Source organism: Canis aureus, chromosome 21 (genome assembly GCF_053574225.1).
Source record: "Canis aureus isolate CA01 chromosome 21, VMU_Caureus_v.1.0, whole genome shotgun sequence".
In the NCBI taxonomy this organism is placed as follows: domain Eukaryota; kingdom Metazoa; phylum Chordata; class Mammalia; order Carnivora; family Canidae; genus Canis; species Canis aureus.
In genome coordinates, this window is record NC_135631.1 from 45,481,941 (window position 1) to 45,498,588 (window position 16,648).

Genomic DNA, 16,648 nt, shown 5'->3' on the forward strand with positions numbered 1-16,648 from the left:
CCTCAGGAGAAGGAAAGGAAAGGAAAAATTTATTAACAGCCACTGCCATACACCACCAATAACTAGCACTGCAAAATATTGACAGTGTTTATTGAGCACGGCTGGGAGCCATGCAAAAAAAAAAAAAAAAAAAAAAGCTTCTACTCCACAAACCCTGTGAGAACCCACAACAAAAGAAAACCTCTACCCTTCTTCCTGGACAAAAGAGAGTTTATTAGCAGACAGCATCGGTGGCTCAAATACAACACAAATGTGAAATGGACAGATATCAAGCACCACATTTCCAAAATGACAGACAAGTAACACTTCTAATTGTATTGTTCCACTATAGAAATGTGGAGTTTTTTGTTTTGTTTTTTTTTTAGAAAAGCTTTGAATCTGACAAACCTGCGTTTTCTTTATGTGTAAAGAAAACCATACCTGACATTTTAAAGCATTGAAATGGAAACATCAAGCAAGCAGCTAACTAAAAATAAACCAACAGGTCACAGGTTTGCTTACCTTTAACTGTGACCTGGGAGAAGTTTGAAAAGTCCTGAATAGCAAAGTAGGTTCTGGGAGAAGTCTACCACTTAAAACTGAACAGAACGAATTTACTAAATTATACCCTGAAATCCCAAAAGATATGCCAGATGTCAAAAGCTAATTTTTAAACTTTCTACTCACCCTATCTCATATTGAGTAAAAACCTTAAATAGGAGGCAACACCAAAAATTACAATCTACTTTTTAAAAAGCGGGCTTCTTTTTCACCTGTGATTGTACTGGGAGTAAAACAAGATTGGCTATTCCTGTTCTTGTTCCATAGTGGCTGTTACTTGCCCTTGGCTAACAGGCAAATGGTATTTTCAACACCACATTCCCAATGCAATCCTTCAATTATTAAGATGCCTTTTCATTTTCTTGGCTATTCTCCATGGCTCAGGTTTCTTACTCCAAAACAAAGCCCAGCATATGTTGGGAATTACTCTATTATGAAAGCCAAAGGCAATCTAATCTCTTTAACCTTCCAGGTACAAGGGTGTTTCCACTTGTATGTCTTAGAAAAGACCACCGCAGTCAGTGGCATCCTTCCCTTTGTCACAGCTCTCCCAAGGTGGCCACTTTTCTGGTTCTGAAGAAGAATCAGGAAGATGAAGATGTGCTTTTACCATATTATTGGCCCAAGCAATCAGATGGCCTCTCCACTTCACACTCCTTATGTTCCCTTCCCCTTCGTGCAAAACAGAAGACTTCCATCTGCTCATCCAAGATCGTTCAAATAGCAGCAACTAGGGACAAATATAAAAGATTTTTTAAAACTAAGAAGCATATATTAGATTTCTTTTTTCTTTTTCTTTTTCTTTTTTTTTTTTTTTGCCGTTCCACTGATTGATGTTACTACAACGTCAAGCCACAAGATGGCACCAAAATACCAAAATTCATGGAGAAAATACAGATTAGTCAGTTCGTGTCACAGAAAGTTCTTCAAGTGATTGCCCAGAAATTAATTTATTTTGTAACTTGGGAAATCAAAATCTCATAATTTTTTCCTTGAAAGTAAAATACTAGTCATGGTTTAAACTGCAATAGTCAGAGAGCAACCTGTTTTTCATTTAACCCACAAAAAATAATTTAACAATGATGCCTGAAGAGTAATTCATCTCATAAAATAAGACAAACTTGGGGATCCCTGGGTGGCGCAGCGGTTTAGTGCCTGCCTTTGGCCCAGGGCGCGATCCTGGAGACCCGGGATCGAATCCCACGTCGGGCTCCCGGTGCATGGAGCCTGCTTCTCCCTCTGCCTGTGTCTCTGCCCCTCTCTCTCTCTCTCTCACTGTGTGCCTATCATAAATAAATAAAAAATTAAAAAAATATATTAAAAAAAATAAAATAAAAAAATAAAATAAGACAAACTTGCTTTAGGATTAAGCTTCTTTAAATAGTTTATAGTTAGCTAGGGTCTTTATTTTAAAAGAAAGAATCTATAATAAAAAATCTGCTGGGGGTCCACCTGGCTGGCTTAGTCAGTGGAGCATGAGACTCCTGACCTGGGGGTTGTAAGTTCTAGCCCCACACTGGATGTAAGAGATTGCTTAAAAATAAAATCTTAAAAAAAAAAAATTCTGCCAGATAAATTTTATTACTAAATTTAACTGGTTAAAATATCTAAGACTGGTGAAAATGTAGTTCTAGTATTTCATGCATTATTGACACAGTATTTTTTCTTGATATATCCAATTTAAATCCCTTAAGACATTTATACAATATAACATATATAATTTATATAATATATAATTTACAATATATAACTTCAGAATGCAATCCTGAAATATATGTTTACCTCTTAAAAGCAATGCTGATGATAGATTCCATCACAGATTTTTAAAAATTCCAATCTTTAGAGTAAATTTCAGTTTATCTTAAGCATAGTCTGTGTCCCTTCCCACCTCTAAAGGGGAAAGATCGGTAACAAGAGAAAGAGAATAAATTCATATTTAATTTATATTTCTTACAGATCTTTCTCAATACTTAGTCTCCTTCAGTCAAAAGGGGCACACACAGACAACACACCAAAACTGTAAAATGAAGTGTCCATCTTCACAAATGCACTGAGGATGGTCACTTTAAAATGACATAAATGTCTGAAGTTCTCTATTATCCATGTAAAAGAAAGGTGGCCTCACATAGTCCATAATGGAGAGGGCTTTTACTGACCATATAGGATCCTGTCTTCCCATCAAATACAAGATATCCTCTTTGCTCTCGAAGCTCTTCCCACCCGTCTCATCCTTTCTCAGTCCAGGTTCTAAGTAAGAAATCACTACTACCATGCCTCCCTGCTCCCAGTTCAAGACCCAGAAATCTGTCCTCTGTCTGTTGATTCTCCCTCTCCCTGGGCCATGATGCAAAAAACACAGTCAAGAAGGTCACTGAAGGTGTTTAGTATTTTGTGACTGGGTAAGTGAAATCTGAGGAAGGAGAAGAAAGCCTGAGAATATAGCCTCCTGCTGTACACATTCCACTAAAGATGGGTAACTAAAAACAATTATATTAAACATAAGGAATTGGTAAGATCATGTCTATCTTCCACCTGTGGTGGATCAGATGGGAAAGGATTTTAAGAAGTGGGCTGTGCCCCCAGAGTGCCCCATAATGACCTGCTAGAAGGAGTGACTGGCTGGATAGCAAGGAGCAAAGTGTGGTGTGGCACGGCATCAGATTCCTCTCCCTCTGATCCCACCTAGGGGTGACCGATGCTGCATGAAAGGGGGACAATCCACACCTGTGCAAGGAAAATTAAATATGACCCAAATTTTAAATTAAGACAACTACTGAACATGACCGAAAGAAAGCGTCAGTGAAGGCCAAGATTTAACTCCCTACAGGAAAAAGCCCATCTGGAAAGGAGCTGGTAGGGTAGGTACTAGCATGCCAAAACACCTTCTGCTCAGTGTAATGGGGTGGAGGTAGGGGAATCAGGGGGAAAACTGCGCTCAGGGACACACAGGCCATGGTCAGCATTGGTAGTGTCATGGGAGTAGCCACTCCTGCTGTCATTTGGCCACACAGCTTGGGAGAAGAAAACAAATGTGCTGGCAATGGGGTGGGGGCCCACCAGTGGCGGCTGTGCACCACAAGCGGTGGGCAGCATTCACACAAACTTTAAAGTGCCTCAGTGATTACAGAAAGCAGGCTTTTAACACGTACATCACTTTCCTGCTGCATCAATGATTATACTCTTTGGAAGCTGTTTCCCCAACAGACAATTGTGTTCCAATCCAGGCACGAAGGAGAACATAAAACTTCCTTCTATCATGTCCAGAATAAAAGATTTGGACAAGTTCTCACAAAATCTATGACACATTTGCAGCAACGACAACTGTGAATACTGAATATAGACTTCTCCCAGTAAATATGAACAAGAAAAGATACCAGCAATATGGAAAAACTCAGTATTTGAAAACAACAGTACTTATAAGAGACATCTCCCTTATTCCCTATCTCACTCCTAACTCCACATGAATGAGATCATCCATCAAGCGGACAAGAACTTTAAAAATAATTCTTCTGTTCTTAGGTGACAACAAAATCAAGCAAATTCACACCCAAAGGATAAGAAACACAAAGTAAAGTTGAAATTAAAATAATATATACTCTATATGGAGTAGGAAAGGAAATCATACTGTGACCAGAGCACTTTTGAAAACGAGAACACAAATGCTGCAAATCTAAACTTCAGGGGATGTGGTTGAAGTTGTAAACAAGGGAGTGAGTCTACAGCTCTAAAAGAAAAGGAACAAAAACAAATGTGCATGCACTAGCTACATGACAAAAACAAAAATACTTTATTGAGAGATGTAACAGGAGAGCTACAGAAATGTGAAGACATATTATCTTCCTGGATATTAAGACTCAAAATTCTCACTGAAGAGCCTTAGTTTTAGTAGTTAATCTGCGATTTTAATGGAAGTGCACTGAAAACCCCAAAGGAATTATTTATAGAACTTCCAAAATGTTATCAATTCATTCTGAAGATATGTGAGAATAATAGGAATTTTTTTTTAATTAAGCAATCTGTGGAAGGATGAGTGTTTGGTAAAATTAGCACATAAAACATAGCAGTGGTCCTAGAAATGAGACAAAGTAAAAAGAAAAGAAAGAACTGACAAAGTTGAATCAAAATGAAGAAGAATGAACTGGGGGTTGGGGCGGGGTGCATATGCTCAGAGAACCAGGTGCCCTTAACTCACACCCTTTCTGGAAAATCCTTTAGCAGTGGGGGAATCAGTTTTGCAAATGACCCCAGAAGTCCACACCTAGATATTTATGCTCAGAAATGATCAGAAAAATGAGTAAAGAAGTATATAAAGTTATTTATAACAGCTGGGAAATGATCGAGTAAAATGTGGCAGAGCTACATCACCAAGGACTATGCATCCATGACTATACACATATGTTTATTAATGTAAAAAAGATGTTCAGGGCCCATTAAATAAAAAAGCAGATCGAAAAACAATATTAAATATGATGACCTTTAGGGATCCCTGGGTGGTGCAGCGGTTTAGCACCTGCCTTTGGCCCAGGGCGCAATCCTGGAGACCCGGGATCGAATCCGTCGGGCTCCCGGTGCACGGAGCCTGCTTCTCCCTCTGCCTATGTCTCTGCCTCTCTCTCTCTCTGTGTGACTATCATAAATTAAAAAAAAAAAAAAAAAGGATTCTCTCTCTCTCCCTCTGCCCCCCACCCCTTTAAAAAAAATAAATATGATGACCTTTAAACAAAATATGTGTACCCATATATAAAAATCTGATGGATACTTTACAAAGTAATCATAATTAAGTCTAGAAAGAGGTGATAGGAGACTTATTTTTATTTCACTAATTAGTCTGCATGGAACATGTGAATTATTTTTGTGTTAATACGTAGAGGGCTGAAAATCCATTCTCCGATTATGATAATCAGGATAATTTAAGGCAATAGTTGAAACAAAACAGTATCAACGATTCAATGAAACCTAGAGAAAGAAGGAATGTTTGAATCACAGTGAATATGTATTAGAATTTACTCACATAAACTGTAGCTACTTTTTAAATAAAACATTAACTTTAGAAAACTGTTAATGAAGTCTTGTTGCAATTCCAACCAATACCCAAACACATTCCAGTTGAGCCCTTCTGTTGCGGTCGGTGTGCTGTGGCTTACAGCAGGAAGCTGAGGCCGGCTGGACAGGCCTCCCTTTGTCTCCTGCTCCAGATCCGAGGAAAACCTCCAGCAGAGGGCAGGAAGAAAAGGAGGGAGAGAATTCTGAATTCAGCTGGTCTAATGGTTGAGTCTGACTTTCCAGAGTTCTCTTACAATAAATCTTATGTACCCTGCTCTGACATGGAATCAAAGAAACTTCTTCCATAATATTTTTATAGTACAGACGGTGCACGTCATTCTGTGCAACTGATGAGCGCTCAAGAAAAAGGTAGGGGGAGGCTAACATCCTCCTTTCTGTAAAGGAAAACAAATCTCAACTAATTTGCATCACAGTTTTAGACATGATTCATGTTATTATCTGATGTTTCTCAAATAGCAGTAGTTTCAATCAATTTTACCTTCATATTTTGTGGATGAAAAAAGAAGAAATGCTCTGTAAACAAATGGCCTCTAGGGAAGATCTTCGTTTAGAATTCTTTTATAAGTCCTCCTATTTTTTTGGCTCTGATATGTTTTAGGGTCATGCTGGTCCTATCATGGGATAAGGAATACTACAGTTTATATTGTTCAGTGGGAATCATGTATTTACTTTTCATCTCCCCCACACATGGCAAATGCATCAGGGAAAGAAACCACATCTACTTTGCTAGACGCACAGGGCGCAATAAACATTAGATACTGAGTAGGCTTCCCTGACCCTAGCAGTTTCATTCTTTCTCTTACCTTGTTTACTCACACAATTTGTTTGCTGCAGGATGAGCTGCATCACACCCCAAACCTTCCATTTACTCAGCCTTTCATTAGTGATGTCCCTAAGCAATTTTGGATACACTGGCATCTTAATGACGTGAGGCATCCTACACCTCAAATGTTGGTTCAGTTCCCTTTGCTTGGTGGCAGAGGATATAACTTGTACACAACCTATCACAAATTTGGGAAGGACTTCTAAGGTTCACCTCCCTCTATTCAGTTTAGCTGACTACAGTTCCTTCATTTCCGGGATGCCACCCGGCCTCTTGTTTGGTCTGAACGGTGTCTGTGCGACGCTCCACCATCACCACCATGCCCTCTTCTCCTGCTTGTCTAGCCCTGGCCTGCTTCTCTCTCTCTATGTCACCTCCCCTGGCCCCTGAAGCACTTATTTCTGCCTTCCCTCTCCACTACACTTTCTTCCTTACTCACGAGTCCTACTTTCCAATCCATACATAGCAGAAAACCTTAAATGGACCAGTAATCATGGAAGCATTCCCATGACTGTCCTTTGAGACTCTTTAAATTCGAGGAGGCAGCACAGGGGTGGGATTTGATTTACAGCATTCTGTGGGACCCATGGTTGTTTCACACAGGAGGGAAAAGGACCACAAAATCCACTCTCCATTTGCTTTTTTGATCCTAATCTATGGGAATTTCAAGCCGAAACACCCCGTCTGGCAGGAATGCCAAGGAAAGTTCTGCTTCAGTGACTTCAGAAAAGATAAGCTGCTTTTCTTACAAAGAGTCTACACTAATTTAACTATAGCAAAACTATCTGCCTGTATTTCACTGACATTTAATAAAATCTATTTCTTTCTTCTAGTCATAAAACTGCCTAGAGACCTACTGAGCATGAATGTTCTACAAAATATTTTAGAGGGTAACTCATTGCGTGAGCTACCTTTAAAAGCAGCTGGCTAATTTATTTGGTTCATCTTCCACATCCCATAATATTGAATTGTCATTATCACAATACTGAGAGCAATTTAAGCTCAATGGGAGCTAAGTACATAGAAAGGAAAAACTGTTTCCAAGAGGTCTATTTTTTGTTGGAGAAAGTATTCTAGGGCTTTATTTCCCATAAATCCACATTCTGGCAGTCAGCACTCTTGGTACTTATATTTCAATAGGAGCCCTCACATCCTCAGCAATATACTTTATTCTCCTATGCTTTGTGCTGATAAATCTATCTAGTACTTTGCTACACTGGAGTGGTAAGGATGCACATCCCAGAATCTCCCACACATGGGGCGTGATTCCTATCGTGCTGTAATAAAGCCACCGATTCTGGCAACATAACACCTGTCATTACCTATCGTCCACTCTTCCTTGATGGAGGAAAGGGAGTATGATCGGCCCCTTTTTAATCATCTTGTGATCTTTCAAGTATATAAATCACCTGAGTCCGTTAGGCTTCCTAAACACCAGCGGCATTGCTTGCTCTGAGGCAGACAAGGGTGTAGGGAAGAGTGGGCAGTGGGGAAAGCCCATAGGCGTGTCCTGGAAAGCAGGTGCATTACTGCAGGAAGGACCGAGGGGCTTAGAGAAAACAGACTCCATAAAGATAAGACATCAGACTACAGAAGATGCTGGAGCTCAAGGGAAAAAGAGAAATACAGAAATAAAAGGAAAAACCCAGCAAGTTAGAACACGCCCAAGTAGACTTAGTAGAAATGGAGAAATGGCAAAATGATGCGCAGGACCTGTCCTGGAAGCATTTAAAAATCCAAAGTTGGAAAGGATTAGAAATGAAATTTAAAAAGTCAAGAAAGCAGGCAGCCTGGGTGGCTCAGCGGTTTAGCGCTGCCTTCAGCCCAGGGCGTGACCCCAGGGTCCTGGGATTGAGTCCCATGTCAGACTCCCTGCATGGAGCCTGCTTCTCCCTCTGCCTGGGTCTCTGCCTCTCTCTGTGTCTCTCATAAATAAATTAATTAAAAATCTTAAAAATAAATAAAAGTCAAGAAAACAAGAGAGACAAAATTAGCACAGAGAAGATCTGGGATGGGTTTGGCTGCTGACGACAGACAGGAGTCCTGGATATGAATAGAGGTCAGGGTGACCAAGAGTGGAACAACTGGTGCCTCTGTATTGCTTCCTGCTTTGGCCCAGGACCAGAGTTTTAAAACACACAGCTTTCCCAGACGCGATCAAGAAAGAACATAAAGCACGTAGGAAGAGAAAGAGCATTTCCCAGATAGAGTACTGCTTAAATTCAGGGATGATGTGCTGGACGAATTGTAATCCTTCAATCTCCTTTCCCTTAAAGTAATTTAACATGTTTAAAAGAGGTTAAATAACGGCCCCAAACTGCTATGACAGGAAATCTCTGTACACAGATTTCCAGAGCCTGACAGACCACTTGCTTCTGAGTGATGTTTGAGTAAACGCCATGCCAATGCAACACAGGTTTTGGACAAGCCCTTGAAGTTAACCAATCCCGTGAAAACTAGGTAGACAGAACACCACTTTGGAATTTAAGAAACACCCTACCAACACAAGGAATTTAAGAAACACCCTACCAAGCTACAGGTTCAATGAGAACAGAAGAAGCTAAATGCTAAAGGTACCACATAGGAGCAGTTTCCTTTACATTAACATACTGGTGATGACAGATAGACATAGATCTGTGTACCCATCTATATGGGTTTAGCATTAAATGTGGCCACATGTGCGGTAGGCTCCTATTTAAGCCAGCAATCTACAATGTCTGCATATGCATACGCTCTTTAAGATTACATCTGCTGGGCTGGGTTTAAGGTTGGACCCCTTTAGCAGAAGCGAAAACACAAAAGTCATCCACTGGGTGATTAAACTTGAATTAATGGTCTGTGTGATGCACAACGATCTCTCACTTTAACTACGCATAATCTCAGTTACAGAATACTGGAGGGACATCTTCGCATGGTGGGGATTATGAAAGAGAAATAAAGAAACTGCCAAGTCTTGAGTAGCAGAAAAAGTCACCTCAACACACAGGTTTATGTATTTGAACAAGTATTTCACTCAATTCAAAGTAAAGCAGAAGAGGAAAATATAAAGATCAGGCCACCATCTACAGAAGAAACCAAGTCAACTGAACTTGCCTTTAACAGGGCACACTGGTCTGTCCTTGACAGCCTCTGTGCATGTGGCAGAGCTGATGGTTTGAGGGCAGACTCACATCTCTGTAGGAGCTTATATGTGTCCTGTTTTTACAGGCTTCAGTGTCTACTCTACAGTCTCATTACGACTTCTATATAATGCCTCCCTGGGAACAAGAATAATTATTCCAGATTTAGCCAAAATTGGAGAAAAGGCTGCAGGCTATTCAGTAAGCAGCAATAATTTGTGCTCAAACTGACAATAAATATCAAATGGACAGTCTTCATTGTCCTGGGTTCTATGGTAATATTAAAAGGTGCCCCAAGCAAAGAATACAGTCAGACAAATCACAAAGGAAGATATATAAGTGGCCAGTAAATTAAAATGTTCGAAATTGCTAATAATTTAAAGAAGTTACAAAATAGAACGGACTTTCTTTGTATATCAAATTTGGCAAAGAATATGTGGTGAACAGGTAGTTTCATACATGGCTGGTGTAAATTGGTATGTTTTCTCAAATGCAACTTAGGTGGTGGTATGCATCTAGAGCCTAAAAAATAATCATGATCTCTCCACTCAGTAATCCCAATCCTGAAAATTAGCTCTGGAAAAAAAATTAAAAAGCATAGTGCAAGTTCATGCCCAATGGTTTCTAGCTTCATGACACCATGATTTACAATAACTAAAACCTAGATACAACCTAATTGTCCAATAATATGAGAATGGTTAAGAAAAATTAAACAGATCAATAGGATGGAATACTACATAACCATTAAAGAATGTCTGAGTTAAGATTAGACTTCAACAATGCGGGGAATTCCATGTGATCTGCAATGTTAAGTTAAAAAGAGATCCAAAATAGTTGAGATTACTTTATACCTTCTTTTATTATTGCTTTTTCTTATTATAAAAGTAATGTATGTTTTTTTAAGATTTATTCATTTATTTAATAGCGAGAAAGTGTATATAAGCACAAGCAGTGGAGAGGGGCAAAGGGAGAAGCAGACTCCCTGCTGAGCAGGGAACCTGGGGTGGGGCTTGATCCCAGGACCCTGGGATCATGACCCAAGCCAAAAGGCAGAGGCTTAACTGACTAGATACCCAGGTGCCCCAGTAATGTATGTTTTCTTTAATAAAATAAAAAAAAAAAAAAAGGCAGAAAAATGCCAATGAAGGCCAAAAAGAACACTCATAATCCTGCTCAAATATTATTAATATCACTAATAATTTCATAGGTGGCCTTATACAAATATTAATATATACATAATTTTATTTCTATAAAAAAATCAGACTATACATATATTTTTGTAACATATCTCAATAGAAGCAGTTTAGCAAATGTTGGGCATTTTATTTGTTGCAACTGAGAAAAAGAAAAGCAGACATCCAGGAGGTGGCCGAGCACTCACAGCTAGGCCCTGGTGCTCTCTGGGTGAACATAAACAATTTCACAGAACACCAACATCAGATAAGGCCTTGTGACCATGAAAGATCAGGACAAAAACAAGACCACTCCATAATCAGATCTGAACACAGCCAAAATACGAACATTTTCCAAGTCACATAAATGATCAAGTATCTCCCCACCCTGGCTAAAATGAGAGACCGTTGTGTTTTTGTTTTTGTTTTTTTTTACAAATTATATTTTTAAGCCTTGATTCTTTCCTTCTCCTAGATAAGATTTATTAACATACCCAATGGTAGAATTACTCCTGCTTCCAGAAAGCATCCAATCTAGAATGAAGCGCTGCTCCCTAAAGTCTCTCCCAATCACCTCTCACCAGCCCAAACCTGAGAATTCCTTATAACACTCCATAGTCTTATATCTGGTGGTCTTTGGCTGCAGGGCACTGACACGGCTAATTCACTATTGTTAGACCTTTAATTTATTCCAATTTTCACTGTTACAAGTATCAAAGAGGAATAGAGGCTGGAACTGAATAGAAAACGGAAAGGAAACAAACAATAGGGGAGAAAGTGCAAGGTGAAGGGGTGCAAAATTATCCCACCGTGATACACACATACATTTGACAATACAAACATAACATATGGACATATGTACACGTTCTTCCATCTCAAAGACTTGGAACACTCATTTTCCTACAAAATCACCATTCTGATTAATGGTCTAACAGACTAATTGCTTTCCACCAACAGCATTCCACTCATCTACTTTTGGAAATACATGGCACGCCCTTCCCAAAATCCAGGTACTATGTGTTCATGATTCCTAATGTGGACCTGACACAAAGTTGTGTTCAGGGAGGAGATGTGGGCCAAAGAGTCTCATGACATGACTATGATTCAGTTTGCACTGGTGATGCCAAACCTACAATAGTTGCAATTATGACTCTCTGCTTTAACAGCCTTATCTTAAAAAAAGAAAAAGCTCCAAATTTAACGATGGTACTGATACAGCTTTTATAAAGAGACAGAAAGACACCACCTCTCAGGGTTCAAGACAGTGAAGGTATTAAACCCCATAAGCAAACATGATGAGCAATCTGAACTAGGTAATTATTCTTACACAGTCATTAACTATTCAAAATACTTAAAAAAAAAAAATCACAGCACTCTCAGCACGCAGAGGAAGATATTTTCAGTAAGGAGCAAAGGATGGTTTGATTGCTCCAGGAAGACAGATGGTAAGTTTTACATTGGAATTCAGGGGGAAGCTACAAACAATATGGAAATATCACATATGGAAAAGTGAGCTGAACTCATTAAAGAAAAAAGGCTTCTACTGTCAACAGCGTTTTGACAGATATGAAACAAGAGAGATCACGGAAGAAAATGAAACTGCCATGGATCCATCCCAAGGACTGTGGGAATCCTGCATGTTGACATCAAAAAAGCAATTAATATTTGAGACAAATGAACTTGATTTTGAAAGCAGTGAAGAATGCCTATTTTTGACATTGAAATGATTTCTACTTTAAGAATTGGATTTCTATTTTCAGCTTCAGCTGGTTCAGTATATACAGAAAACATGCCCAAGTATATGTTTACCACACAGCTATTTCATAACTTGGTTTTACATACCCCAAAACTGTTTGTGAAGGTTATACATGTGTTGTACTTCCTATTAACAGGTGGTTTTTAATCAATTTTGGGATGTTTAGAGCATTAAATAATTTCTCATAATGGGACCAATTTAAAACACAGTACTTGAAGAAATGAAGGTATTTTATGTATAAATGGTTCCACATGCAACCACCAGGATATAAATTTGGTAGTTGCCTGTGAAGTAATGTGTGACAAATGTTTGCACGTCTAAAGCTGCTATCTGACCACCTGTAGAAATACCATCCTTGAGATCCACTGGACAACAGACCAAGCAGGGTAACTGACAGTCGAATCCCTTTTAGGCCCAAGAACCCTGGCTCTGACCTCAGGAGAAGATAGCCAACATGAAAGGAAGACCTCTCCATGTCACATTTAGTGGTTCACTGGGCTGTCGGGATTCTAAAAAAGATCTGCATTAGTACAAAAAGCAGCTCTGTTAAATCCCCTTCCAGAAAAGATTCGGAACACAATCTAGACAAAAAGAAAAATGAATGTAATCTGAATCTGCAGATCACTGTTGGAAACTTACAGAAGCTAGCTGATGTTACACACCCGCCCTTCAGGTAAAACCTGCCACAAGCCTTCAGCGCTGAACAGTGAAATGCTTCTCATTTCATGCACACAGACCCTTTCCTTGTTTGCGAACTGACATTTTCTAGCTTACAAAGCAACCTGTCCCTGCGGCCAGGTCCCCTCATTCTATCCCACCACAATGCCAAACAGCTGACTATCTCGTTTCTAAAAATGAACTTGGCTGCAAACAGCACTGTGACAATTTAATAATTTGTCAGTCGTAGAACAAACTATTATGAAGTGTATTTCAGAGTTCAAAGGTAAAGGTCATAGGAAGCTAAAGTTTATCTGCTGACAGAGAAAGTTTAGCAATTAAAAAAAAAAAAAACCTAGGTAAGATCTGCTTGACAGACTTATTTCTAAAATAGAAACCTCATTGCTATGCTCATGTATTAGAATTTTTGCTACACAAGAGGTTACACTTTTTTAAAAATCCATAGGTTCACGTGTCTGAAAGCTCTCTCCAATGGCACTTTTAAGAAATGTGCCTTTTCTTTCCTTTTTCTTTTCTCCCAACATGAAAACAAAACAGAATTTAGAATAAGCTTTTTATGCTCATGTGTCAAGCAGTGGAGACCATAAATCCAGCTATGGCATTCAACTACTGAGAAGTTACCTTGAAAACCTAAAATAAAAGTTTATGCCAAATAGAACTATAGCCTCCTCTTCCTACTCCCTGGTGTATAAGGAGCTATCTCTAAAGACCAAAACAGCCAGAACCTTAAAAGGGAAATATCAACAAATGTGTCAAACTACAGACTCAAGTTTTTTCTGCTATGTTGCTGTTTTGTGGGGTTATTCTGAACTGTTTGTTCCAATTACTTGAAAAAAATGTTTTTATAGGAATTATGATTTTAAATAAAATGAGAACAACTAAAATAGTAAATTAGGCATCGCTTTTAATTTTTCCTGTGAATATCCCACTGTAGGGCTTCCATTTTCCAAATTTTGTTTCTCTAGTCCCTGTGCTACTTTCACCAATGCTTACAGAAGTTGGCATATAATTCAAAGACTCATTTAGCTGTCAGTCTAAGGAAGATCGGTGTTCTTAAGGGTTAAGAATGCCTCTATTCCAGATTTCACCTTCATCTGGCTAGAATAATTTCTCTTTCAAAGGCAGAAGATCATAACCTCTCAGTTAATGCAATATTTGTCTTTACTCTCTTTTCTCTCTATAGGATCTGCCATCTGCCCTAATCAGAGAAGTCTCGAGATCTACGATATATGATTATCGCAGTCTTATCACCATTTGCTAAATGCTCGACTCTTCAAACTTGCTCTGCTTAGTTTACAGTGCTAGATGAAAATTGCAGTTGGAAAGATCAGAGTTACAACTGGGCCAATGTCATCTTGTGTTTCTTATTTTTCAAAGGTACAAAATGCCATAACTTTGTTATGAAGCAAGCAGATCTTCCTAAAAACCTGCCAACACTTTCAAGATGAAAATGATCATGTCACAGTAGTGACCCCCCTTTAATGTCACCTTCTCAAAGCTTTTTCATTTTTAAAATCAAGGATACATTCCTTAATGAAATCAGAAATATTCCCTGAAATATTTTCAAATAAATAAATGTGTTTTATAACAAAACACATTAATGCCAAAATCATGGAGCATAAGTGATCTTTAAAAGTGCATACCAGGGGCACCTGGGTGGCTTAGTTGGTTAAGTGTTTGCCTTTGGCTCAGGTCACGATCCTGGGGTTCTGGGTAGAGCCTTCCACCTGGGCATCCTGCTCAGCAGGGAGTCTGCTTCTCCCTCTCTCTCTGCCCCTCCTCTCTGGTTTTTTTCTCTCTCTCAAATAAATAAACAAAATCCTTTAACAAAAACAATTTTTTTTTAATAAAAGTACCATATACACACAGAAGCAAGAAATAGCTCCAGGGATTTCTGCAAACCACACCAAACTCATGCACATTTTGGAAACCTCTGGTTATTTAACTGCATACAGAGAGGTCATTACAGTTTATTGAACAAACACTACTTTTTTACTGCTTAATAAATACATATTTATATAAGCAACTTAATGGATCCAGGGAAATCAGTCGATAGTTTGTACAAGTCCCTAAATGGAAGACACATTTACATAGCAATGTTTCTTAAGCCTCTAACACACATAAGAGAAATTATAACAGCTTTTTAAAGAGCAGCTAATTTGTTAGTCATCACACAAATAATTACAGCAAAATTAGTGACTCTAAAACCTAAAAAGGGTATTGGCACAAGGATAAATATACATAGATCAAGAAAACTGAGAGACCAGAAAAAAATTCTAACATTTATGATTACGTGATTTTTGACAGAGGCCAAGACAATGGCAAAAAAAAAAAAAAAAAAAAAATCATCTTTTCAACAAACAAGGCTGGAACAAATAGATATCCATATGTAAAAGAATGAGCCTGGACTCTTCCTCACACCATACACAAAATTAACTCAAAGAAATTCTAGACCTAAATTTGAGAGTTAGAACTACAAGAGTCTTAGAAAAAAAACACAGGCATAAATCTTCATGACCTTAGATCAGGCAATGATTTTTTAGATACAACACCAAAAATATAAGTGTCCAAAAAAAAGGGCAGGGTGGGTTAATGGGACTTCATTGAAATCTAATATTTTGATACCTCACAGATACCATAAGTAAAGTGAAAAGACAGGTCACAGACTGGGAGAAAATATTTGCAAATCACGCACTGATAAAAGGCATGGATATACAATATATAAAAAAATTTTTTCACAGGTATATAATAAAAAAACAAAGAGCCCAATCCAAAAATGAGTAAAGAATCCAAAGAGACATTTCTCCAAAGAAGATATACAAATGGCCAATAAGCACATGAAAAGATGCTCAACATCATGGACAATGGAAATCACAACGATAATGAGATACTAGGGATGCCTGGGTGGCTTAATGGTTGAGCGTCTCCCTTCGGCTCAGGGCATGATCCTGGGGGTCCTGGTATCAAGTCCTGTATCAGGCTCCCCACAGGGAGCCTGCTTCTCCCTCAGCCTGTGTCTCTACCTCTCTGTGTCTCTCATGAATGAATAAATAAAATCTTTAAAAAATAATAATAATGAGATACCACTTCATACTCAGATGGCTATAATCAAAAAGACAGATAAAAATGAATGTTGGTGAGAGTATGGAGAAACTGAGGCCTTCATATATTGCTAATGAGTATGTACAATGGTGCAGCCACTTTGGAAAAGTGTGACAACTGAATAATATACTTTAAACTTTATGATATGCAAATTATATATCAATAAAGCTATTAAAAATCTTAAAAATTGATCTAGTATCACTTACAATGACATGTGTAATCATATGCTTCTTCACATCAAAATTCTTCACACATGTACTTTTATCAATCCCAATATACTGAGTCCTTTATATAATACATTAGCCCTTTTGTGTGTTTTTTGTTTTAAATTACTTTAATCCAAAAATTCTAATCAGGTCCATATGACCTGATTTGTTTTTATTTTACTTATCTT

General features: G+C 38.4%; 1 protein-coding gene across 2 annotated transcripts in view; it reads right to left on the bottom strand.

Annotated features, from left to right (window-relative positions):
* Positions 1–16,648, bottom strand: part of VPS41 (VPS41 subunit of HOPS complex) — a 165,961-nt gene that overhangs the window by 66,584 nt on the left and 82,729 nt on the right. For both annotated transcript variants that reach the window (XM_077864096.1, XM_077864095.1), the window contains exon 8: positions 1,151–1,270. In XM_077864096.1, coding sequence (XP_077720222.1) covers positions 1,151–1,270 — 120 coding nt within the window. The remainder of the gene's footprint in view (positions 1–1,150; positions 1,271–16,648) is intronic.